Source organism: Sceloporus undulatus, chromosome 1 (genome assembly GCF_019175285.1).
Source record: "Sceloporus undulatus isolate JIND9_A2432 ecotype Alabama chromosome 1, SceUnd_v1.1, whole genome shotgun sequence".
NCBI lineage: Eukaryota > Metazoa > Chordata > Lepidosauria > Squamata > Phrynosomatidae > Sceloporus > Sceloporus undulatus.
Window position 1 is genome coordinate 181,747,820 of NC_056522.1, and position 27,379 is coordinate 181,775,198.

At 37.7% G+C, this 27,379-nt stretch overlaps 2 protein-coding genes across 2 annotated transcripts in view; one reads left to right on the forward strand and one right to left on the reverse strand.

The window, feature by feature from the left end:
- The window catches only part of MACROD2 (mono-ADP ribosylhydrolase 2), a 1,190,526-nt gene that overhangs the window by 1,096,123 nt on the left and 67,024 nt on the right, over positions 1–27,379 (reverse strand). The gene's annotated exons all lie outside the window — the stretch shown is intronic.
- On the forward strand, positions 2,295–15,643 carry FLRT3 (fibronectin leucine rich transmembrane protein 3). Its single transcript, XM_042468435.1, has 3 exons — positions 2,295–2,598; positions 10,421–11,193; positions 12,977–15,643. Exon 3 carries the CDS (start codon positions 13,014–13,016, stop codon positions 14,961–14,963), a length of 1,950 nt encoding a protein of 649 aa, XP_042324369.1. The 5' UTR covers positions 2,295–2,598; positions 10,421–11,193; positions 12,977–13,013; the 3' UTR covers positions 14,964–15,643.

Genomic DNA, 27,379 nt, shown 5'->3' on the forward strand with positions numbered 1-27,379 from the left:
TCTTTTAGTATTCTGTGGCAGCGGTGACCTGGTAAAATCTAATTATTTCTCTAGGACCCTTTGGAATTGTTCAAGAAGATTTGTTACAGTTTCTAGCTGATGCATTAAGCACTTGGCTAGGCTTCATGGACTAAGATAGCTGAATGTGCATTCCGCATATCTTTTATGAACTTTCCACTGATACATGTGGAGGTATTCTATAACACGCAGTACAGCCTGTTGAATTATTCAAATAGACTACGCTTTCTTTAAAAATATACTTTGCAGAATGAAAACTGCCCTAAAGTAAATTGTTGAAGAACATTCTACAATGAACCTTATTAGTCCAAAGAGATAATCTCTCTGCTTCGCTGATGCAAATGCATTACGACACTCTAGAAACAAATAGGGTTAAATGTTTCCACTTGCTTTATCCCCCAACGTTTTAGATTGCTAATGATTTCCATAGCCACCATGTTTTAATTTACCAAATCTCCTGTGAACTTAATTAAGCTTGGCCTTTCTGTCTTCTGTTGACAACAAAAAAGTGCAATCAGCGAACAACAGAGGTCAACACACACTTATCAAGTGTTTTACTTTGATAGCACCAAGTCTTGTTCTTCAACACACAGCACTATGAGAAGAGTTTTGGGGTTTTGGGGTTTTTTAAGTGAAGCTAAAGAATGCAACCAAACACTTAGGACAGTCTACAGCTGACTAAATTCAGAGACAAGCAATCTATGAGAAATTTAGACTTTGGGAAATGTCAACTGTATAAACATCACTCCAGTTAATAAACTACTGGTGGAAGAAAGCTAAATCACAGTAGAAGATACCAAGTACATTTGAATAGTCTTATCAGTGAGATAAGGCCACAACATGGGTATCTACAATGCTTTATCTGTTCTAATCAAAATATCCAAACACACAGCCTGTAATTCATCGTCTGCTCACTCCAACAAACAGCAGTGACTTCTATGGAATAAATGAAAGGTAGAGTATTGGTGACAGGCATCTCTATGAAGAAGATATGCACGACTGAAAGCAGACTTAATACATTTTTAGTTCAGAAGACATCATTAAAATGACTGATTCAAAAATTTTAATTTAAATATTCTCAAATATCTCTGGAACTTTCTTGCTCAAAGTAACGCATTTTAGTAAGAATAAAGCAGAATGCATTACCAAAAACGTACGTATGAATGACATGCTTTTCAAAAGGCTAATCTCCTTTGCTCCAGCTACAGGTCAGTTAAAGGTATACCTAAAATATGTAGCATCTCCTTTACAAGTGTTTTTGAAAAAGGATTGTTTTATCATTAAAAAATGTATCACCAGAAGATTTATAAATATGTTTTTGCTGGTAAACTTTCTAGCACTTTATTTCCTCTTGCCAAATGCTAATCTTACAGTATCAGATCTTCCCATAGTGAAATGTATACAAGCAGTAGATCAGTATGCAAAGGGATCTTGCAGACTAACCGAAAGAAAGAGGTTGGTAACATGAGCTTTTGTAGACTTCAGCCTACTTCTTCAGATGCATGCAATAGGCTGAAGTCTATTAAAACACATGCTGCCAACTTCTTTCTTTCCGTGAGTCTCAAAGATGCTACCAGATCCTTTTGCATACTGATTTTCCAGACTAACAGAGCTATGTATTTGAAATAAATAAGTTGGTAGCATGAGCTTTTGTAGACTCAGACATCTCAAGACTATGAAAGCTCATGCTACCAGCTTCTTTCTTTCAGTTAGGGCTAAAACACACTTTAGAAATAATACAGTCTGAGACCGCTTTAACTGCCCTGACTCAATGCTAAGGAATCCTAGGAGAACTGTGGTTTTGTAAAACATTTAGTGTTCTCTGTCAGAGAGCTCTGGTGCCACAACAAACGACAGTTCCCAGGATTTCTTAGCACTGAGCCAGGGCAGTTAAAGCAGTCTCAAACTGGGTTATTCCTGGAGTGTGTTTTGGATCTTAGTCTCAAGGGTGGTACAAGATCCTTTGGCATACTGATTTTCTAGACTGACGGGGCGGTTTCTGAATTCGACCAAGTGGTGGATCTCTTTGTGACCATTGGGAAACCTCCGAAATCAAATGACTAAAGCCTCCCCCTCTGCAAGCCTCGACATTGCCAAGAGGCCCTGGATTTGAAATGTTCGAGGCAGGTCTGCAAATCTGGAGAAACAGTTCTGGTTTTTGACAGGCAGCCCTGGATTTTACTTCTCCATCGCCCTCTGCTGCTCAGAGGAGACACACTCTTGACAGCCTGCTTCTCCAGTGCCTTGACTGAAGGCGAGCCCAAGACCTGCCCACTGATGACATCACTTCTTTATTCAACCACTGTTAGGTGAAAGCTTTAACTTCAGACTTTGGAGGTGGGTTGCCTTGCACGTAACTGGAGTGCCTTCCCCCTCACTCCTTCCCACAGAGGGAGAAGGGATCAGAGACAGAGAGAGAGCTCTTGCTATAAGCTGCTGCTGCTGCTGCTGCTGCCACTGCTGCTTTTGTCTCTGGGATCTGAGGCGAAGGAATTTTACAGCCCCATAGTGGAATTAACTGCTTGCCTGCCTTTTGAAATGGAATTCCTTTCTATGCGTTTGGGTTCCTTCAGCTTGCTGGTAAGTGATTTCTTCTTCTTGTTGTTTTGTTTCTTCCTTTGCTTTCTTCTGATCGTGCTTGCTTGCTTCTCATCCGCACTCAAGTTTGATCTTGCTTTCCAAAGCATTCTCAGTTTCAGCTCAGCCAACTGAGGGATCAAGAGAGAATTGAAGGCTATGCTGCGATGCAAAAGTAGCATTTGCAATTGTATATATTTGAAACATTTTTTGTGGGGAGGGATGTCTCAGTGGTTAAGAACAAAGTGTTGGTTTGTATCTAGCCCTTTGCATGCACACATGCTACATCATTAAATGGCAGACTTTGCTATCCTGTTGTAGCAAAAATGCTCAGGGACATGCTCCTAGCCAAGCTGCACATTTTCCAGTGTGAGCAGTGCTGCATATGTGGCATTCGTGTGCTCCTTTAATACTGATTTTTTACAGTTATGAAAGGAAATCGATAATCCCTCAGAAAATGAGTGTTCTGTCCAAGAGCAAACATCTTAGTCTACTTCGAAGAACTTTTTGTATTTCATTGGAAAGGATAAAGGAACAGCTACACCTAGGTTTTAAAGCTTGCATTACTGTTCTCCTATTTCTATAAAGCTAAAGCCATATATTGTTGGATGCAATCTAATATCTAAGCTCTGCACACACACACACACACACACACACACACACACACAATATTCCTAATGTAATGCCAAACCTCCTTGCTAAGCCAAATACCAAATGTGACCAGCATAACAAGCCAATAAATCTGGTGAGACAAACTAAGAAATCTAAGCTTTAGATGAGTGGAGCATGCAAGCAGTGGGACAGAGATTGCCATATTGAATTTTTAAATCAAGCATTTGTGGCTATGTTGTAAATCAAGCTTTTTTAAAAAAAAAATTCTGGTCCTGAGAAAACTTTGTTTCTTAAGATCTTTTAAGATTGTGTATGAAAAACAGATTTTATTATGAGGGGGGGAAAACATCCCAATTAAAATCTATAAGGCAACTCTAGGGTAAACATGTAAAACAAAATGGTTTCAAATAGTGCAACAGGCCTACTGTTTCTGGGGGTTTTGGAGCAGATTTTTAAAGGAAAAAAAGCAAAATGTAATGCAGTTGATTAATGCTTATTCCTAGGCGGAAGCTACTATAACCATCTTGTTTTAACAGCCTTTTCCATGAAAGTTGGATGTCTGCATTCATAATGTATCAGTGTGTACCTCACATAGTTTATTATTACCCATGAAAGCCATTAATTTTGAGTATATGAAATGTAGTATTATTATGTATTGTATATGCTTACACTACGCCTGTCTCATATGCATGAAAATTACCATTTTTAGCTGCTCTGCAGTGCTTTACAGCTTTCATTTGCTCAAAAATTATGGCTTACAGAAAGAAGTAGTATCACAGTTGTATAAAAGGCAATTAAAAAGCATTGCTTATTAATACTATACTATTTTATACCTTATATGGAAGTCATTTTTTTCTGTTCCAGATGCTAAAAAATCAATAAGCAATATAAATTTGAATCAAATAAAATTTGCTTAAATTCTAACTTTGCAACAGTAGGCATCACTAAAGTCACAAAGTTGCATGTTCAGTGGCATGCACTGAACTATATGAAGATTATTATCTATGGGTAATTGCTTAATTGGTTTTTAGAAAAATATTAGGGGTAGGTTGTTTCACCGATTGCTTTAAGTATTAACAGAAAGAGCTTGCTGTGTGCACATTTAAAGTCTTTATGTCACAATTGTGTTAATTTTGAACTTGCTGCAAAATTAAAATTGCCTCCCTAGATTATGCTAGGAGGTACAGAGTGTAGATCATGGATTTTGTAACTTATTTTCAAGAAGTGAAAAAAAAAAACACCTTTAATAGAAAAGTTGGTAAAAGTTGAAATGAAATTCAGGATTCGACAGACTTTGACAGATAATTTATTATCTTTAGTTCTGTTCCTAATGAAGACTATCCTCCCCATGAAACAAGAAGCTCGTACTGCATTCATAATGTTACTTTGTATGTATAGGAATCCTTATCAAAATGAAAAACTGAATCTGTTTAGGAAAAAAGCATTGTGTGTGACACCGAAGCCAGATTGCAACACATTTTTTCTTATCACCTATTGTGCTTATTTGTCTTGGATTAATGAAGTAATCTTTCAAAATTACCTTTCCAACATTTCAGAAAGCAGATTTGAATACACAGGATTAGTACACAATGCAGTAAGATCATTTCTTCCTCCTTTTGTAAATTTCTGTAAATTATTTACCCTTCTAAATTCCCTTCCACTCAAACCTTTCTCCCACCCCTACCTACCAGTTCTATGTCCATATATATATATATATATATATATATATATATTCCCTTGAGGAACTCTGACCACTTTCTGGCATCAACATCTATTTATACTATTAAAGAGTTAAACTGCAGTTCATTTTACAGCTCATTCACCCTGGAAAATGAAATTTAACAATATTAAAAATACATTAGAAGCAAATATTTCTTGCACTATGCATTCTCTCCCTTTGGAATCTTCTCCTGTTTTCTCACCAGAAGCCTTTGTGATTAAAGCAGAAAAACTGGACAGCAGCTTTTAAAAAATTCCCACTTGCAACGGTTGTAAAGACACTTCTTGCAGTATGTGCTACCCCCCAGTGGGCAGAATTTCTATGCTAAAGCCATAGTCATCAGCCTTCAGTAACACAGGGTTCTGCTTTAATTCAAAACTAAATCATTCCCTACATTTGGATCCGTACTACATTTTAGCATCTTCCTTTTTCTTCCCCGGACACTGGATAAGATAAATAGTATGTAATTTCAGGATTTTTTTCTAAATAAGGAAATGAGAAAGTATCTTTTTTGCTGCATGGCAGGTGAGAGTCCTAACACCTTTTCTAAGTATATCAGGATTTGGCTTATCATATTTGAAACCACAGGGACATGTGTTCAACAGATTTCAATGGACTCTGGTTCCAAGTAATTATGCTCTGGAACATAATCTAAATGGCATGTGTACTTTAATATACACTGCAGCATTAATAACTGACAATAAATCATGGCTGTACGCAAAACTTTCATTTCAAGACCAGCAATAAAGCATGTAATATGAATAAGGTTGCATTAAAGTAAAAAAAATCCCATTTGGTAGAGTAATCATATCACACAGCAACATACTCTGAGTAGAAATAGGTGTTGACCCAACTACCAGAAAATAGGAAAGACTGGCTATATTTAGATCAGGACAATATCTGCTTATTCAGGGCTCAATGGCCAAGCTTGAGTCAGACCTATTCTAGGTACCAGTCTAATAAAATATAATAAAGCATAGTTTGGTATAAGACTTGTAACAATAGCAATTTTTCTCTAACTGTGGCTAGGTTATCAATAGGCCACAACTGGCAATGGCTGCAAAGCTAAGTACTGTTACCTTGAAATTAAGTCTGAATGAATAAAAATCAGAATGGTGTAGTTCTGAGTAAAAAGGACTGCACTGCAGCCCTAAATCCCCTCCCAGTTAGGCCCACTGAAATTAATGTTTGCTGTTGTTGTGTGCCTCCAATTCATTTTTTTACTTATTGTGACCATAGGTAAACATATCATAGGGTTTTCTTGGCAAGTTTCCTCAAAGGGGGTTTGCCATTGCCATCTTCTGAGGCTGAGAGAGTGTGACTTGTGCAAGGTTATCCAGGAGAGATCAAGACCCTGATCTCCAGAATCATAATCTTCAAACCACTACACCACACATACCTGGGTACCAAATAAAGGTAAATTCTAAGGAGTAGGCAGCACATATGACCAGAAATCTTCTCCAAGATGTAAATAATCAATGTTTAGATCTTAATCATGCTATAAATAAATAAACACTTGGATTACTTATAGTGGTTTAAAAGTTGGATCATCAGTATCTTCATCTATTTTTAAAGGAGCTAAATTTTTATTTCAAAACTATTTTTATCGTTTACCAAGGTGTCTTTGTTGTTCATACATGCTGCAAAAGGTTAAAAAAATCAAGTTTTACTTTCCTTTTCAGCATGACTATGGCTAAGACAGGCTATAAGCCAGCTTTACTAGCTTTGTTTTATTGAACCTGAGACTGAAACCTATGGAAAAAATGTTCACTAGTCTATACATAGTTGATAGAAATAATTCACAAAGAGAAAATTTAAAGCAGGCCTGAATATTTTGCTGTAATGCAACTGCTAAATGTGCTTATTTCCATAAGCCAAATAATATGTTCCTGAATGAAGAAAGGGGAGGAAATGAAGATTCAGAGGACCATTTTTCAACAAAGCTTTACATTCTTTAACCCTCCGGAAGATATTTTAAGCTTCTTCTGCTTCCCTAACACTGAACAAAAGAATGGGGCACCTTCCTGAAATACTAAGCTCATGACAACTGTAGCTACTAGACAGAGTGCTTAGAAACTGTTTTACTGTCACTATTAACCAAGTCTGAATAGTACACTTAAAGAAAACAATGCTACACACTTTTGTTTTCACTTCAGCTGAGTCATGTTTAACCGAAATAACTTGGCTAACTTTTTCAATAGCAAGCAAAGCCAACTTGTGATTCGTGAATGACTAATAAAAACTCATGCAGTAATCCCAGTACAACTTGAACACACTATATGAGCAGACCATTTCTTCAATCCACAGAGGGCACTACGAAATAAATCAAATGGCTATGCAAAACCAAAAGTGCTGAACAATCAGTTTTGTACAGCAAAGCTGAATTAATTCTACTTGTCATCCTGGTGACATGTATAGCCTAAAGAGATCTATCTGAATCTTTAAAACACTGCTGAGGATGAAACTGTAGTATTTCATCAGTTAGGACACAAAATCACTCATGGTAACATCTACATTTTTTAGAGGTTTGGGATAAAAGAACGGCGTTATCTGACCTATACTTCAGCACACAGCACTAAAATGGGACTTGGAGTTGCTAAATATAATTCTTTATCCACTATGTCATTAAGTTGAAAGTACATTTGAATATGTAAGAGCAAGAATACTCCTTTTCCTTCATTCTCTGTTAGATTTTAGTTATACAGTTGTAGTTAATCCTTTCAAACACTATAAATAGTTTATCTTATGTTAGTGGAACTAACCCACATGATTTAACAAGGAAATTGGGCACCAGATGTACAGGAAGCTGTTCTGAAATCTGCCAGGCACAATGCTGTTATATTGAGAAGGGCTATATACTTTAAAACTAGAGCATCTTTCTCTTTGAAAGAAATACTTGTGAACCAGGATTTCGTCCAGATTCTTCTTGTTTTTGTTCAAAATTAATGTTCTCTTTCAAAACCAGGAGGCCATGAAGCTCACAATCTGATGTTGTGAAAACCTGACCGCAGTGTCTCTGAACAGTGGGGGACATTTCTCTTTTCATCCTGCAAACTCAGCTATAATGACTTGGTGTTGGGGAATATGTAAGGACAGCTCAAGAAAAAGGCCAGGCTGAGCAAGGCAGCAGGATTCCCTTCTGTGTGGACAGATCACTGCTGCCATTATTATGCAAACTCAATGTTTTCAGCTCTAGCTTGGAATATAAAAGGGAAGTGTAAGATATCAAACTAAATAATAACTAAAGAAAACTCTTCTTCCTTCTAATGGAAAGAAATGGGAAGGGGGGGAGAGGAGCTTAATCCACATTTCTGAAACAGTCTTTTTTTCCTCCAGTGAGACCCCGCTTTGGTTTATCCTTTTGTTTTGATGTAATTTTGAGAGAAGGGATTTATAAAACCCAAGAACTTAATGAGCTTTAGTGCTTTCATTTTAATCCAACATTGCTGCTAATACAATAGGGGCAATAAGTGAGGGTTGGAATATCAAATGGTGCAAAAAAGGAAGGTCTTTGAGCAGTTGGAAGATGTAAAAAAAAATCTTTTCTCAGAAACAAGTATCATACTCTCCTCGCTCAAGGCAAGGTGCACAAATGTTCTGTCCCTTCAGTTTGTGTTTATTTTATCTGGTGTTCCCAGGAACTGTGCCAATTCATTCGTTTCCATTAATAACTTAGGCAATCTAACTTTTCACTGCTATAGATTTCAGACCAAATAAATCACCCTCCCACAATTACTGGATGTCCTAACCACACGTGAAGCCTCTTTTGTTATCCAAGCTTACTAAAATGTCCATAGTAACATTTCTTCCCTTGTGTTGGTTAACCAAACTGGATTAGAAAGCTCAAACCCAATTATAAACTTTGGAAGCACACCATATTCCCCCAACCGTTAAGGCAGCTGAACAAATAAGGCAACTTGTTAATTACATGAGCAGAATCTGCTAGTGATTTGCTAGGTTCTGGCATTATTTATCTTTTATTTTATTTCAAAGTAATGATGTTAGGCAAGTTTTATACCACTAACTTTTCAATAGTTTTTAAGAAATCTAATCTTTTTGCCTCGATGCCACATTTTTAATGATCTGAAAGATTTTAAAAGATCTGTTTCTCACAAGGTATTATTGTAATCATTTGCAGATGCAGATATATCTATATATAGACACCTCAGATTGCACCAATAAAGCATAATCTAAACAGGCTACTTTCATCTAACCTGTTTAGGTTATTATTACTTATCATAACCTAAATATAATAAACCTTAGACTTTAGGTTATGGTTACTTACACAAACACTATCTTGTCTGTACTATAATTATACTTGTTTGGTAAAATTATCGTGAACAAGGGAGGCCACAGCACTGGCAGAGTGGACTTGCAAAAGACAATTTAAAAACACTTTAATACTCTGGTTAATAGTTATTGAAACTGTAATAGTTAAAAATATAATTTGGGGCTGAACAGTCACTGAATACTCTACGTAATCATTTGTAGTTAGAAATGAAACAATACAGAAGGGAAATTGAATTTAAAAATAGAAAGTGAACTTTAAATGTATCCTAAAAATGAGGCCTGCTGCATGGAGGGGGATTCATTCCACAGAGTATATGGGTGTGCAGCCTTAATTATTTTTGTGGGATCAAAATCTCCATAAAAGAAGGAAAAGCTACTGGCATGTAACAAAACAATCTTTCACAGTACTGCACCATTCCTTGCATGCACCACAAAACAGCCTAATAATTAGTGGTAATTAAAAAAAATCATAAATTTGCAAAGGGTAAATGAACTTTGCAATGAATTTGCAAAGTAAACAGTTGTTTTTCAAAAGCCAGATTTCATTCATAGAAAGATAGTGCAGTGGAACAGTGACAACATGGGTCCAAAGCTAATCTGAAGTTACAAAGAAGCAATGAATGCAATATTATATCTTGATTTTTCTTTCTAATTCTACATCACTAGATCCCTAAAATGATCTTGTCTCCAGCATAGCAGCTTTCAAAGAAACTCAGGACTAGAATTGCTAAGATGAAACATCTGTCTATTAAGGCTAATCACTGAACTGTTTAGGATGGAGATACTGAATAAAAACTGCTCTTTTGCAGCAGTTTAAACTATGGATGACTGTCTTGTTTCTTGAAAGCAAAAACCCATAAACACTAGTATGCATCCCATCTAAAGAAGCCTGGCCTTGATCTGTAATACAAAGAGTCATGTGTCACCTTTGCAACACAGTTCCTCTTTGGTCTGCTGATCAAAGCTGACTTTCATTGCTATTTTGTTTGGACTGATTTCATTTCATGCAATGGCTGAACCTAAGAGAAAAGCATGCCTGCTGCAAAAATAAATAAATAAATAAATAAACCACTTTTTGGTTCAGCTATCACTCCCATAAATGAGGCGTTGTGATTATATAAATAAGGAGTCAAAGAAAGTGTATGTAAGGCTGTTCATCATCTCTTCTTGATAATAGCTTACTTTTCTTCTTACTTTTAACAGGCAATGAATGAGTGAAAATGTTATGAAGGAGCCCAGGCTGAATGGTATTAGAATGTTTTGCTTTCTTCAAGACAAAAGAGCTCTGAGTTAAAATTAAAACCAGCACAGAACAAGTGAGCATTTGCATTTCCAGAGAGAATGAGGAAATATTCTGAATTGGAGATTCTGATCAAGGACTGAATTACGTTGCAGCCCAGCAGGCATGGATTTACCAAGATGCATCCACTTTTCAAAGATTATAGCCGGATGATTCTGCACAGGCAGGGAGCCTCCTTCCTCAGTCTCCTGAAGAAGCCATCATAATTCGACCCTTAGCATCATGAATGGTTTCAAACACATGGAGCTGAAGTTACCATCTCTAGCCACACTATCTAAAGGAGCTTCTAAGAATTACAAAGAGCAATTTTTGTAAAGGGTATTTACAACAAAACAAAAGAGATTCTTCACACAAAGACGTGAAGGGGGAAAGAAAGAACCGCCCCTACCTCCTCAAACTCTCATTGCTGCAGAGTCAAAGGAGTCTGAAGCTTTTATCCTCACAACTTGATGTGCTTATGTACCATGGTAAAACTTTATGGGAATGTTCAATGAATATAGCAGGGTTCATGAGGAAAGACACTCTGCTCATAAGGAACATTTAAACTGCTATTGTGAATGAAGCCAAGCTATGTGTACTAAGCTATAAACTTCTTCCAAGTCCATTTGTTTCTGGAAAACAGGAGGCCCACTGGATTTTAGGAAGCACAAGAGGGTCCTTCACATCTTTAAATAAGGTAAGCTTATGCACGTAGTACAATAATCTCATGTATTATATTGCAGTTAGAACAATAAAGAGAGCCATTTTCCAAGGAATTCACAGCAATTAATCACTTGCTAATAAAAGAATCGCACATGTAAAAAGTTAGGAGCACTTCACTCTACATACCACACAACCAAGCACTATCTGCAGAGTACAGTTTAAATTTTGTAACGAATGGGCTAAACAAACTTATCATGTCACATAGTATAATAAAATCTTAGGTTATCCACAGTCACAGTATCTGCCCTTCCCAGTTTCTTCAACAAACATCTTTCCTAAAGTAAAACATGGTTTTCATTGTATAGCCCTTCCTTTGGGGGGGGAGGGCATAGAGTTTCTAATAGTTTGTTCTATTTATTCCTTCTTAACATTACAGAGCAATAGAAGAAATAAATTAATCCTTATAATAACTGTTATAATAATTATTATTAATTTTTGTTCAGTTTTGATGGGATCTAGCAAGGTAACATCTGCTGATTCATGCATCAGTGGAATCTGGAGGAGAACAATCTCACCTCCTTACTACAATATCCATGTACCTGAGACCTCTGCTCTAATGTACTGATAAATTCTCCAGATTCAGTTTCTGAATGGCACCAAGTGCTGCAGGGGCAGAGGAGGAAGAAGAAAGTTTCACCACACTGGTGCTGCAACATCAGTGCCATCCCAGATTTCGATCTTTGATTAAAGAAAGCTACTCATACCCTGATCCTTGACATTTCATGATGGCAATATTGCATTAACTGTTTGCCCCAGGATTGGGTCAAAAGATTGATTGAGATCTTGTACATACTTTTTCATCTCTGTTATCAATAAATTTACAATTCTGTTTGAACTGAAAATGCTGTACCACAGTCATCAAAATAGAATCGTTAATCATTTGTGTATCAGTGTATGACATATTTAATGCTTAAGAAAGGGGGAATCAAACCTTCAGTTCCAGCTGGGCCGAATTGAACTGTGCCTCCAATTCCTCTAGTTGTGGTTGTTGCATACAATTTCACCATTATGAGTTAGGTGAATTATGATGCAACCACAAATAACTCATCCAATATTTGCTTAAGAAGGATTAAGGATTTGTAGCTACCAACTTAACCAACAACCTAGGGAGAACTGAATGCTTAACAGTGAGTTTTAATAGCATCATGTGCTCATGTACAGAAATCATTTCAGTCCCACTCTGCTCATCTTATGTGTGAGTAGCAAACACCTAATCCAAACAATTGTGCAGTCAACTGCATGTATCCAGTATACTTCTGAAGCTTTTCTTTCTAGATTGTGTTGCTTCTGCCCAAATGAAACTGTTATTTCAGAGAGAGCATCTGGTGTAGTTGCAATAAAAGCAAAGGAAAACAAAACATGGGAAAACCCTTAGGCTTGCCTAAAGGAATTCCTTAGATTGTGTCTTTAAACTTACCATATGTTGGGCCAAGCATGAAATATGTGAACACAATCACATACAAACAAAATACTTCATTCACTCTCACCCAGATAAACGTATCAACCTTACCTATGTGGGTGTGGGGAATATATAAACACCGAGCAAACTCCCTGTACAAATTCTTGTCAATCAAAACAGTTTAGGAAGCAACCCCATGCATACACACTAGCAGGTTAAATCCAGGAGACAAAACAATATTTTTTCCAAGTAAACATTTATAGAACGGTGTTATATGCTTTAACCAATTCAAAGTGGTACTCTCACTGTCCTCTCTATTGTACTCTCTACTATTAATCTAATTAATTTTTTTTTCTAGATTGCTGAAAGTATATAAACCTCACTGCAACTTGACCATGATCAGTGTAACCTGGAACTTCATCCTAATTTGGACAAAGATAGGGCTCTTGCTCAAAATGGCACCTCACTTTGTCAGTGCCAAATCATGCCCTTCAGCGTGCCGCTGTGACGCAGGATTCATTTACTGCAATGATCGTGACTTGACATCAATCCCTACTGGGATTCCAGAGGATGCTACAACCCTTTACCTTCAGAACAATCAAATAAATAATGCTGGAATTCCATCTGAGCTAAAAACCTTGATCAAAGTGGAGAGAATTTATTTATACCACAACAGTTTGGATGAATTCCCTATCAACCTCCCAAAGTTTGTCAAGGAATTGCATTTACAAGAAAACAACATAAGGACAATTACTTATGATTCCCTTTCACAAATTCCTTATCTGGAAGAATTGCATTTGGATGATAATTCTGTTTCGGCGGTTAGTATTGAAGATGGAGCCTTCCGGGATAATATCTATCTCAGACTTCTTTTCCTTTCTCGAAATCACCTTAGCACCATTCCCTGGGGCTTGCCTAAAACAATAGAAGAGCTGCGCTTGGATGATAATCGCATTTCAACCATTTCGGAGCTGTCCCTTCAAGACCTTACAAATCTAAAACGCCTCGTTTTAGATGGAAATCTCTTAAGCAATCATGGATTAGGAGAAAAAGTCTTCATGAACCTAGTCAATTTAACAGAACTCTCCCTGGTTCGTAATTCCCTTACATCAGCGCCAATAAATTTGCCAGGCTCAAATCTGAGAAAGCTTTATCTGCAAGAAAACCATATAAATCATGTGCCACCTAATGCTTTCGCATACCTACGACAGTTATATCGATTAGATATGTCAAACAACAATCTCAGTAATTTACCTCAGGGTGTCTTTGATGACCTGGACAATATAACCCAATTGTTCCTTCGCAACAACCCTTGGCGCTGTGGGTGCAGAATGAAATGGGTCCGTGACTGGTTGCAGATGTTGCCTGTCAGAGTTAATGTGCGCGGACTGATGTGTCAAGCACCAGAAAAAGTGCGTGGCATGGCCATCAAAGACCTCAACACAGAGCTGTTTGACTGCAAAGATGACGATATGGTAAGCACTGTCCAAAATACTGCTTCAGTACCAAACACTTTATACCCTGTACAAGGACACTGGCCGGTTTCTGTCACCAGATCACCTGAAATAAAGACTCTGAACCCACACAAAAACTACAGAACAACAGCTACCCCAGTACAGGAAATCATTACCATTGTTGTAAAATCTGTAAGCACTGAGACTATTCATATTTCTTGGAAAGTTGCACTACCCATGACTGCTTTAAGACTTAGCTGGCTCAAAATGGGCCACAGCCCTGCCTTTGGATCTATAACTGAAACAATTGTTACAGGAGACCGGACTGACTATCTGCTCACGGCCCTGGAGCCAGACTCACCCTATCGAGTATGCATGGTTCCCATGGAAACCAGTAACATCTATATGTCTGATGAAACGCCGGTGTGTATAGAGACTGAAACGGCACCCCTCAAAATGTACAACCCCACCACAACCCTCAACCACGAGCAAGAGAAAGAACCGTACAAAAATTCCAGTTTGCCCTTAGCTGCCATCATAGGAGGTGCAGTGGCACTAGTAGCTATAGCGCTGCTCGCTTTAGTCTGCTGGTATGTCCATAGGAACGGATCCTTGTTCTCGAGAAACTGTACGTACAGCAAAGGGCGGAGGAGAAAAGACGATTATGCTGAAGCTGGAACTAAGAAGGACAACTCCATCTTAGAAATCAGAGAGACTTCTTTTCAGATGATCTCTCTGAACAACGATCAAGTGTCCAAGGAGGAGTTTGTAATACACACCATATTCCCACCAAATGGAATGAATCTGTACAAGAACAACCATAGCGAAAGCAGCAGTAACAGAAGCTACAGAGACAGTGGTATACCCGACTCAGATCATTCACATTCATGATACTAAGGGAAATGACAAAACTAGGAGTGGTTGGGGTTTTCTTCTCACAAAGAAAGGCAACTTTAAAGGTTGCTGGCTCACTGCAGAACACTGGATTAAAAAGACTGAATAAGCAATGTATTGTACATTTGCCATATAATTTATATTTAAGAACTTTTTATTAAAAGTTTCAAATTTCAGGTGACTGCTGCTATTCATGTAGCAAGGGTGTCTGAAAACAATTCTATATTTTAGTATTTTTTAGTAATTTGTACTGTATTTTCCTTGCTAATATTGAAATTACAGACCATTTAACTTTTGTGTTCTACTGAGTAAGATGACTTGTTGACTGTGAAAGTGAATTTTCTTGCTGTGTTGAACAATCAGGACTTTGCATATATTTGAGATCCTTTGTGAGTATAAGCACAGGCCATTTTCACTTTGGTGTTTGTAAAAGGCTAAACCTGGCAAATTGAAGACATTCAAAAATAGTTGCAAAATGGAGCAAAACACAATTAAAGTTTAGTAACCAGTGAAAGGTCCAAAGTAGTGGGCAATACCAGTTACTTAGTTACAACCAGTACAATGACTGTTGGAGACAGGAGCAAATGGCTGAAATCTAGATGAGGCAGTTGAAATAGGAATTTAAGCATATGCTACAGCCCCAGAATAGATTTGCCCCCAAACAAAGCAAAAAAGAAGGCTTGATTTCTAAATGGTTAAACCAGTTGTTCTGTTTCTGGGAAACAAACAGGAAACTACAAAAGCCTCAACATAGAAGTATCAAAAACTAAAATAAATCAATGTGTACTCTAGAGGAGAATCTTTATAATTGATAAAGATGGTTCTTTCAGTATTACTACAGCATACACTGATTATGCAGGAAAATATTATATACACTATACATATTTCAACTGCCATCGAGAATATTGCCCATTACTGTCACAGATATATGGAAATTATTTAATAAACATGCAAGTGAAGATACTTTGATCGGGCTTTCTACTTAGTTGTGATCTATTTAATGTTTAATACCCAAGACATTATGTTGCCATAACTATTTTCCCCCCCAAATGAAAACCAAAGTGCATTGTACGCCCTTTGGCCAGACTTGTATGTGCCTTTATAAAAAGTGACATGTGTTCCACTTTTAACTGGGAACAAACTTTTCACCCACATACACTTAATTATGGAGAGATATTGGTCTTAATGCTGAATAAAATATAAAATGAAATACAGAAAAATAAGTGCTCTTCTTATCCTCTGTATATACATTAAAAAGTGTTGCATAATGGAGTATGCACAAGTTCTCTGTTTCTGCTTTGCACCCAACTCAGAGAAAATTAGGCTGATAGAAGAGAAGGAGGCAGGGTAAATAGATGTATGATGTTATGATGTCACATGCCTTCAAGTCAACTTCAACTTATAGTAGCCCTATGGAAGGTTTCTCTTGGCAAAATTTATCCAGTAGTTTAACATTGCTTTGTCTTAATCTGAGAGAATATGACTTGCCCAATGCCACTCAGTGCATTTCCATGGATGAGCTGGGATGTCAACCCCTATCTCCTGAAACTACTACACAACAATGGCTCTCTAAAAATAGATGTATATTGGTGAATAAATGTGAATAGAGTTTTCTCAAGAAGTTTTACATTAGCTGAGTGATGGATTTCTATAGATATGGGGTCAATACAAGATGACAATTCCTTTTGAAATTGTAACTATCTTATCCGATTATATTATTTGTTAATAATAGTTTTGAAATCCATGTCATAAGAGAGAGGAGAAGACATCAAGCACTTCTACATTTGTAGCAGGGCCATCTCAGCTGTATAGGCAGACCAGATATCATGAGAAGAGGCCAAGAGGTGATACAAAGGTAGAAAGCCATGCTAAAAGTGCAAAGTGAACTATATGAATAAATTGAACCACGTGACATTCCCAGTATTTCTGAATCCCTGAATGAACCAAAGGTAAAGTAGAAAATCTTCCAAAACAGGAATCTATGGAGCACAAACTATGCTTGTGAGGGAATAGCCCTCACCCTGCCTCACCAAAGGACAAAAAAACAAAAAACCTAGACAAACAGTGTGACTACAAAATCTAGGTTTACAACTACATTGGGCCTATAGTTCATCTGCTAATTTTTGCAGTCGGATACTTTTTGTTAAAATGTCTAAACAGGACCATTTCTAAAAGTAGACCTGACAAATTCCAGTGGTTGTTAATGCACCAGATACAATAATTTTTAGTTTCCCCTTCTTTTTCAGTGATAAGATCTCAGAGCAAACATTTATACTGAAGTACATTTCCATCACTTAGAATGTGTCAGATAGGTTAAGTTCATGGTCAGTGAACTGTAAAAGGAGAGCAGGTACAAGAAATGCACACATATGAGTATAAATAACCTGATAACTTTACATGCTACTTTGGGTTTATGGAAAGAGGAATTGGCAGTGGTTTCAGTGACTGGCCATAAGCACAGACAATCACTCCTCACCCCAAATGTTCCTTAAATGGATGAAATAAGGAATGAATAATTATTTTTGAGGGAATTCTGCTACCTGTTTGCCTTTGTAATGTGCTCCTGTAACTGCAGAAACCAGTCATGGATAGTCCAAGTTACATTTTCTTTGGATATGTTTCTTTTGGAGGGGAAATGCAATTTTAGTCCTAGATGGGTTCCAAGGTTCAACATGCATCCTTTAAAACATTTCCTAGAGCCAAATAATTGGCATAAAAGTATTTATGATTCATTAACACATGAATGACAGAGTCATTTCATGTTCCATTCACCCACCTAAGTTATCCATCTAATAGAGTATTTACCTACTATTGTCTTTAGGGGGATAAAAATTAACCAATATTTTGCAGAAGAGATCATTTGTAGTTATAGAAAGCTCCCTGAAACAGTCCTCTCTTTTCCATTTAAGAAAATCCTAAAATTGCTTTTCATAAATTTATACTTAAATAAGGGAGAACATAATGATAAAATCTAGTTACCGATTTCTAAGTATTTATTAAATGATTATAACTGAATAATGCTTGTTTGGAATTTAATTCAGTGTAATTTCAGCTCTTGAAAGCTACAATTTAAACTGAGGGTAAAGATAAAGGTAAAGATAGTCCCTTGACATGAATGTTTAGTCGTAAACAAGCGTAGTGGGTGTGCTCATCTCCATTACTAAGCTGAAGAGCCAGCGTTGTCCGAAGACAACCCCGGTGCTCATGTGGCCAGCATGGCTGCACCAAACACTGTTACCTTTCCACCAAAGTGGTTCCTATCTACCTACATGCATTTGCATGCTTTTGAACTGCTAGACTGGCATAAACTGGGACTAGTGACAGGAGTTCACCCCATCATGCAGTACATGGGCTTGAACTGCCAACCTTCTGATTTTCTTACTATGTATCAAATGGGGGATTGGAAAGGCAGACAGCAGAATTCCCACAGATGAAATTCTAGACTACTGAGCGGGCAACAGTAAAAAGCATGTATTTAGGCTACCATTCTTGGAAATAACCTGCAGAATTAACCACTACATCTACTCCCCATGTAACACTCTCACATAGCTGATTTGCCTCCTATATTTATGCTCTCATATTGAATTTCTATTTACTTCTCAGTGTAATAAAATCACTTTTAGTAAAATTTTACATGGTGAATATGCTGCACAATTATATCTTGAGGCCTTTAAGGAAATATGTTTACCACGCCTCAGTAAGTGTTCATTCTAGCATGGCAATCTACTATACGACATTGCTTTCAAACAATCTATTTACCATGCAAAACTGTCATAAAAATATCACATCTATAATGAAGTCTGGGGCTGAGTCCCTGATAAACCATTCTACCCTGTATTTCGAAGGAACAAAACAAACGTTCTTTTGGAAAAGTCCACACATTAAACAAGAATACAGTTCTGGTTGTGCATGGTATAGATCTAGTTTTCTGCTAATTTGAGCAAAACCAGAGTAAATTCTCTCAAGTTAATTCTGGATACCCATTTAAAAAAACTTTTAATGCATCCTGAGTGCACAATATAAAAATACAATATTATTCTGTTGAACCTTCATGGTGTCTAAAGCTGAAACATGGATCCACACAGTTTTATTTTCTCAAAAACTTTAACAGTTTTTCTTCATAATGGCAAAGAGACATCTTGCTCTATGTTACAATATGGCAGTGGTGGAGAACCTTTTAGAGACCGAGTGCCCAAACTGCAACCCAAACCCCACTTATTTATTGCAAAGTGCCACGTCCCTCTGGATTTCTAATGACAAACTCTAGTGAAGTCTGTGTTGGGACGATGGTGCATGTGCCCACAGAGAGGGCTCTGAGTGCCACCTCTGGCACATGTGCCATAGGTTCGCCATCACTGCAATATGGCATCTTAACATTAAACAAGATGAACACTGCTTGAATTAGATACTTATGCTTTTACATAAATACTAATTTGTCAGTTCATCTATGCTGCCAAGCTATGGTTTCAAGAGCTCTTGAAAACCACGGTTTGCCAGTTTAGGTGTATCAACAAACTATGGCTTCCATAAAAAGCAGAGCTCATGGCTTGTGGAAGTAGCCCTTGAAAGACTATTTGCACCCATCCAATACTATGATGCTGTGTTCTTGGCTGGGCCAGTCAAGGGTAATGGCAGTTGGGTTGAGGTCATGGTGAAGGGGAAAATGTTTAAAAAGCTGGAGAGAAAGATTCAGCTACCACTTACCTTTAGGAGTAGTGTATCCTAAGCAGTCACACCTTGAACTTCTACTTCCCTGAAAACCTCCCAAAAAATGATGCCCCAGGTTAACTCCATGTGGACAGAGTGACTGGCTTAAATTATGGGCTCTCAATACTATTTCAAGTACATCTTTAGATAAACGTGTAGATAGTAAATGAAAAAATATGCTCCTGTGACTGCAGAAACCAGCCGTTGGCAGTCCAGGTTACTTTCTCTTTGCATATGTTTTTCTAGGGGTGGAAAGGCAGAGTGTGTGCATGCGCAATTTTAGTACTTTGTTGTACTAAATGTAAGCAGAATGTAATCTATTTTGTAAATAATTTATTATATTATTGTAGCTTGCAGGAATGGAAAAATAGTTTCTATAAGGAATAATCATTTTAATAACAAAAATAACAATCTTAAAAATCATACTTAATAATACTGATAACATTTTAACCATTTTCCCTTTTTAGAAAAGCTTAGCAGAAAACACTGATGTAATTTTCATTCTGATATCAGGATCAGAAGCATTCAGTAACAATAAAAATGTAAGCTTTTCCTGAGATCTAGAACAAAAAAGGATCCTGCTGCATGGTCAAATGCTATTCACTTATGAAGTATCCATCCCCCATGATGGGTCACTGATGTCTGACAGGCAGACTCTTTCCCTCACTTTGCGCCTGCAGACTGCTGCAGCAACGTCCCATCATGAACTGACATCTGCCACTACAGGGAGTCCAGTTCTACTGAAAACAGCATATCTTGCACTTCCACGATAGGATTAGCTATCTGTCACCTGGTTAAGACAGATCTGAATTTTGCAAGGCATATTCATATCAGACTAAAAAATCTCTTTTATGAAAATGCTTTAAAATAATTTCATCATGAGACAGCTGCACAACCAATGATAAAATCTGGCAAGCCTGTACTGCAAGTGTCTGTTTCTTCCATCTGTCGAGGGGTAATACCACCAAGCTAGTTGCCCACCTCCCCCAATCCCAATGGCATTCCTTATCATGCTGGACCTTTTGCATTGCTTTCTGCAACCTCTATAAAATTGCCAACACGTGCTCTTGGTTTGCAAGACCCAAGCACTTAATAGAAGAGAACATGTGAAAGCAGCCAGGAGGTAAAGCACCATCTCCTTATCTGTGATCTCATTCTGCACCCAGATTTTATCATAATAAGTATGGGGAAAACAAGAAAACAAAGTAAATTCACAAATCAAATTGACTTCTGCTAGAGCTGAAAGGATAATTTTGGGAAAAAAAAGTTTCTGAAATGGTGCTCTGTATCCCATGACATGCAGATATAAGTCTGCAAATATCTTCCCCCTCCTAATTATACTAATATTCTGTATTTCATTGTTATTGATAAGCTTATCAGGCATTGTATGTAACATCTTGAGGTAAGATTCTGGCAATGGAAACAAACTTAAGAAGTACCTGCTTGGTTAATAATATTTAAAATGATCTGTGCAACAGAGGCAGCAGTGGTTTACAGAGCAGCAAAATCACTCAGGTACAAAATTTTATACCTTAAAAGAACATTTTACATTATCATAAATTGTTACTGTGTGCAGCTATGCAGTCTGTGAATTCTGCAGAGTAAATGAGGAATTCTATTTCAGGGGCGAAGGGGTGAGAAATATGCATCGTCAGTGAATTTCTTGTCAAAAAAATAAGCCTTTTCTGGCAGCTTGCCCAAAGCTAAATTCATTGTAATAAAAAAAACTCCTGGAATGGAACATGGTGCCATTTATGTTATTCGCCACCCGAATTGTTTTTGTAGTATATAAACCCAAAGCAAACAGCTGTCAGTTTGCAAACCTCAGAAGGGCTCTGTCGCTAGGCACTGCTGGGCTTTCTTGCTTCAATGCTTTGAAGAATTTGTCAGCCAGGCCCTGGCAACTAGCTGTGGAGGCTGGATCTTAAGCAGCTGAAAGCATTGGATTAGAACAGCTTACATCTTTTGACTTTGTACCAGATCATTGGATTGAAATCACTTTGATAAATGCTTTGAGGGGAATTTATTTTTTTCCTGAAGTCCACAGAATTATATGTTACGTTTCTTGCCCTTTAGTTTCTAGATTATTCCAGCAACCTATGCAAAATCAGAATACCCAAACTCTCTATACTAGTAAAGTATTCACTCTCCACCCTTTCCCCAGGAACAGGACTTGGGATGCAGCTGCTAAATAAATCTTGCAACAAAAAAAGTATCCTCCTATAGGAAAAAAAAAACCTTTCAAGAATTAAATCAGTCTTTGGGGAATCACACATATTAGTCCATTGAAGAGCAGAATGGGAGATGCATATTTTTTTTATTGACTACAAAACAAATCACAGTATTTGGAGGACAGATCCAAATTATTTCTGATAGTAGAGGCTTCTATGGTCTACTGATTTACACAGCCTGGGTCTGACATCAAAAATAGTATAAACCTGAGAAAAATACTTATGCTGAAAATATATATTTTTTAAAAATCCTAGAACAAAAGCCCAGCAGACAGGAAGGACCAACTGTATTTCATTTGAATCCTGTCCCTGGTTCAAGAAACTCAAGGTTCTCTCACATACATCCCCTCACAAACATTTTATCACCCCAATCACCCCTTGATATAAGTAAGGCTAAAAGATGGTATATTCATCCAGTAAATTCATGGCTAAGCAAAGAGGTGAAAATAGATCCAAAACTAATACAATGGATTTGAAAGTTTCAAGCATAACTTTAAAAAACAAACAAACTGGGAATACTGTTTGCTAAAGAATGGTTTCAGCAATTCTTGCACAAGATACAGAAGCTTATAGTCACTTCATATCATATATATTCGACTATAAGTTGACTTCATGTACTGTATAAGTCGAGGGCAGGTTTGGGGGGGCCAAAATTATGGATTCTGATATGACCCGTGAATAAGTTGAAGGTAAGACTTAAGGGGATGTAGCAAAGGATGTAAAGGACAAAGCAAAGGAAAACAGTGCCAAAGAACTTACAAAATTCTGGCAGGCATAACTGTTTGAGCTCAGCTTAAAGGCTGGATGGATGAGGAGGCAACTATGGTAAAATGATGGCTGGGTGGTGGGGTGGGGGGAGGCAACCAGACACTGGCAGGGCTTAAAAAAATGCAGGCATGTCAAAAAGGATGAAAAGGAAAAGCAAAGAAAGTGGCAACTATTAGCAGGGATTATTATTATTATTATTATTATTATTATTATTATTATTATTATTAACCTTTATTTATAAAGCACTGTTAACTGTGACAATTTTGCCTGATTTTAACCCAGGAAAGCTGACAAACATACACAGATGTCTTGTTCAAACCCTTCAAAGTCCAGTTCCTCTCGACGCTCTTCTGAGGCAAAGCACTATATTGCTGCCGCCACCACTATTTTCCCACCCAGGAATTCAAAAAGGTTGGAAGTGGTGCCACCATAGAGAGGTTAGAGGGGGTCGGTGCTTCTTTAAGGTTATCCCAGGATGGACTAAGCTCTTGCCTTTTGCCACCCAGAGAAGGTGATGGTTCCTTTTTTCATAAGAGTTAAAGTACAGTACGTACATTAACCCATGGATAAATTAATCTAGATTTTGGGGGGCCAATTTTGCTATTGACCTTTATAGACTTATACATGCGTATATACAGTAGTCAAGCATCAACGAGTTACTGGAGAGAAACAACATGAATCATAACTACAGTGTTGCTTTTACAACTAGTTAAAGACTCTAAGGCCCCAGTTCCTGTAAGCTAAACAAGTGTCATCCCTGGTTAGTACTTAAATGGGAAACTGCCAGTGAACAGCAGATGCTACAGGTTATATTTCAGAAGAAGGAATTGGCAAAAACCAGCTTTAAGTATTTCTTACCAAAGAAAACGCTATGAAATTCATGGGATTGTCATTAGTCAACCGGTGACATGAAGGTATGCATGTGTGTGTGCATAAGTGCGCGCGCACACACACACAATTGATTATTTTAGCTACATCCTTGGTTGAATATGTAAAGATGAGCTATTGTTATGTGCCTTCAAGTATTTTCCTACTTAAAGCCAACCATAGGACGAATCTATTATGGGATTTTATTGGCAAGATCGGTTCAGAGGGGTTTTCCTTTCCCTTCCTCTGAGGCTGAAATAATGTGACTTACCCAAAGTCACTCAATGGGTTTCCATAGCTGAGCAGGAATTCAAATCCTGGTCTCCAGAGTCACAGCCCAATACTGATACTACCAACCATGCTTGCTCTCTCATATGTGAATACTGTCGTGATATTCCTGTTTGTATTTTAATTTAAGTGCTGGTTGAGTGAAATAGTTAATGGTGGCAAGTCAACTTTCTGGCTCTCTACCATGAACACATTGAGTACAGGGTCCTTGGACAAGGTACCACTTTTCCGCCTTAGTCTCCTGCCTATTATAATACAAGATTGTGATTGAACTGCCTTTATCATACATCCACCTGTAATGTGATCTTCCTCTTTTCTATAGCCTTGGAAACCTTCCTCAATGTTACTGCCATGATAAAAGACAATACTGGAAAAGGTTGATAACAGTAAAAAGAATTGACACACTAAAGGAAGCCACAGTCCTAGGTTTGCAAGACTTGAACAAGGCTGCTAATAACAGAAGGTCTCTTATTCACAAGGATACTATAGGTTGATGCTAAATTGATGGCTAAATTGATGGCCTTTGCAAAGGCTGCTTTACAGTTTAAAATGCTGTAAGAATATCAAATATGATAGTGCTAGCTTTTAAACATTCATCATAGTCTGAAATTTAAACTTTATGATAAACCCTTAGATTCTCAACTGAAAGTTCAAATGCATGTAAGTATGCATGCACTCCCACTAGAGTGAGGTCAATAACCTATGTGAACAAATAGTAAAAAGTTTGGGTCTTGGTATATAACACCCTTTACTTTAACCACTGAAAATTCCCTTTTGTATACTAAACTTTTTCAAAGGTAATGAACCTTCTAAACACTTGGAAAGACCTAATTCAAAGGAGTGACATATTTTAAAGCCGCGGGCTAGCCTTGATTCATAGGGCTTGTGTGTTCTTTATGAGAATACCTCTGTCCTCATTGTGCCTCTGCTTATGCTTAGGAAAATGCATCAATCATCTGTTAGTCTTCCTTGTTTAATTATATGCCTGCCTGGAGGCAATGTTCATTGGAACAGATAAGGCGTCACAGACCAAACAGCTTTGTTTTTTCCCCTATTTCTCCTAGCTGGGAGGAAGAAACTGTTGCTAGCTGTCCTTCATGCAGATGGGGGAAGCTCTCACCTACCTAAATCATAAGGCCACTGTACCAGTGAGATTTACTCTAAAGAGTTAAAAAAAAATACTAGTCATCAGTGCTGGCCAAGCGCAACTGATCTGACATCAGTTCTGCTCAAGTTATAATTATAGATTAAACCTTTTTGTAACAACAACCTTGGAGTTGGAACCTTGGTTAAGCTTACCTTAAAAGACTGCTATTCTTTCTTTCATCCTCAAAGAATAATGCATATAAATTGATATCTACTATCGCCATTCCCCATGGCCTCCAAGTCAAATTATCTATACACAATAAAAAATACAATCCTGCATTCTTCTACAATCCTGCAGGGATCAATTTCTATCCACTGTCTGACCACCAAAGCAACTGCATTGATTTTGATACAGTATATTGTTTTATTCAGCTTTACTTTGGTTGATTTTTATACCCCCTGGGAGGATGGTTGGGAATTGTGGTAGCAAAGAAAGCCAAAGTGTCACATTTTGTAGCAGTTTTGTGATATTTTGGCATTTTTCTTCTCTTCTTTTTCTAGGTCCCCAGAGTGTGGTGTGTATCCTGGACGCTTGAGGGCACCAAAAGGGTTTGGGGGCATAAACAGACCACTGGCCACACTTTGCCTATCCCCGAAGTAGAAGGTATAAAGTTCAGCCCCTGGAATCTCCTATAAATATCAGGTAGCTTGTGATGTGACCAGTTTCTACTTTGTAGACTCACTGCAAGTCCCAATAGACAATACTGGCACAGATTGGATAAATATTTTGACCTCGTATAATGCAATCTCATATATTTCTATCACATTTTAAAGCACCTGCAATAATCCAAATATAAAAAGTAAAGCAGCCAAGATCTCACTATAATGGCAAACAATCCAACAGTGAAAAGGAAACCAGCAACATTCATTTTTCCTTTCTCCTCACCTTCCCACTTGGGCCCTCCGTTCCAGTAGCCAAGGTCTGCTGTCCCAGCCCAGGATTTCCTCTTCCCCATCTAGGATTCGCCCCTTTTCACTCGCTGCCCCTCACTCCTGGAACCTTCTTCCCCCGCGAGACACAAGGGCCATCACTTCTTTAGCCATAACGGAGCTGAAGACAATCCTGTTCAGAGAAGCGTTCCCAGGCATTGCATAATTGTCACTTGCTATTTGATGTTTCTTTTGTTGTCTGTTTTATTGAAGCATTTCCTGTATTGCTATGTATTTTATATGTATTATCCTACTAGAGAGGCCACTTCCCCACCACCTTTCCCTTCTCCTTTTGTGTTGTGTCTTTTTAGATTGTAAGCCTGAGGGCAGGGAACCGTCCAATTAAAAAGATTGTATGTACAGCACTGTGTAAATTTACAGCGCTTTATCAATAAAGGTTAATTAATTTATTATTATTATTATTATTATTATTATTATTATTATTATTATTTATCATTTCTGATACAATGGCTGCATAATGATCAAGTGGCAGACCCATCTGGAGGCAAAGGAGCCAAAGAGGAGTAGGCCCCAAGTGAGGCAAATATGGATGTCACTTCTCAAGCAGCAAGTGGAATGTTCTACTACAAGAGGCCATGAAGAGATGGATGAATGGGAATGCTACTCAACAGTCAGGCTGTGAACAAAGCCCTGTATGTCAGGAAGAGGGAGAAAGATTTCTTTTGGATGAAGGAAACTCCAAACAGTGTCCCAGAACAAAGAACTTGAATGTCTGTGAATGAGTTCTTGACCCTTGCATCCTGCTTTGAAATAGCCTCTTTGTACCTCTGCAGGCACAAGGGCATGCACTACTGATAAACTTTTTATGACAATTCAGATATGTTAAGTTCTTTAAACAAAGGGTTCTACAGTGCCAACAGCAGCAACTGCCAGTCTTAAAGATCCAGCTGTACAACAGCAAATTGTGAAAATAACAATCACCAGGCAGGGATATAAAAAAAAAATCACAAACTAGTTAAAGAAATCCAGGTTCAAGAATGGGGATGGGGATGTGAATGGGGAAAGAGAGATAAATTTTAAACTGGCATTGATGACACAATTCAGACTCAATTCAGCAGTTACATTTCTCCATTCCTATGCTGTCGTGTCGGGCCTAAATACCCTAAAGGCACCAGATCCCACCTGATCACCAGAGCAGCCCTGGTTAGTACAGTAATTGAATGGGAGATTGCCAATAAATACCAGGTGCTGTAGGCTACATTTCAGAGGAGGGAACTGGCAAGTATTTCCTGGCTACAAAAACCTATGAAATTCATGGGGTCACCATAAGTCGTCAGGTGACTTGGAGGCTATATATATATATATATATATATATATATATATATATATATATATATATATATATATATATATGCATGCTACCATGTATGAGTGCAGGATCTGAAATAACAATACACTGCAGTGGTATATGAAGCCTGCCAGTCCAATAATGTAATAGGAACACATCACCCCTTT

Excerpts from the sequence above, each read along its gene's own strand:
- FLRT3 (XM_042468435.1), top strand. The coding sequence starts at position 13,014 with ATGATCAGTGTAACCTGGAACTTCATCCTAATTTGGACAAAGATAGGG.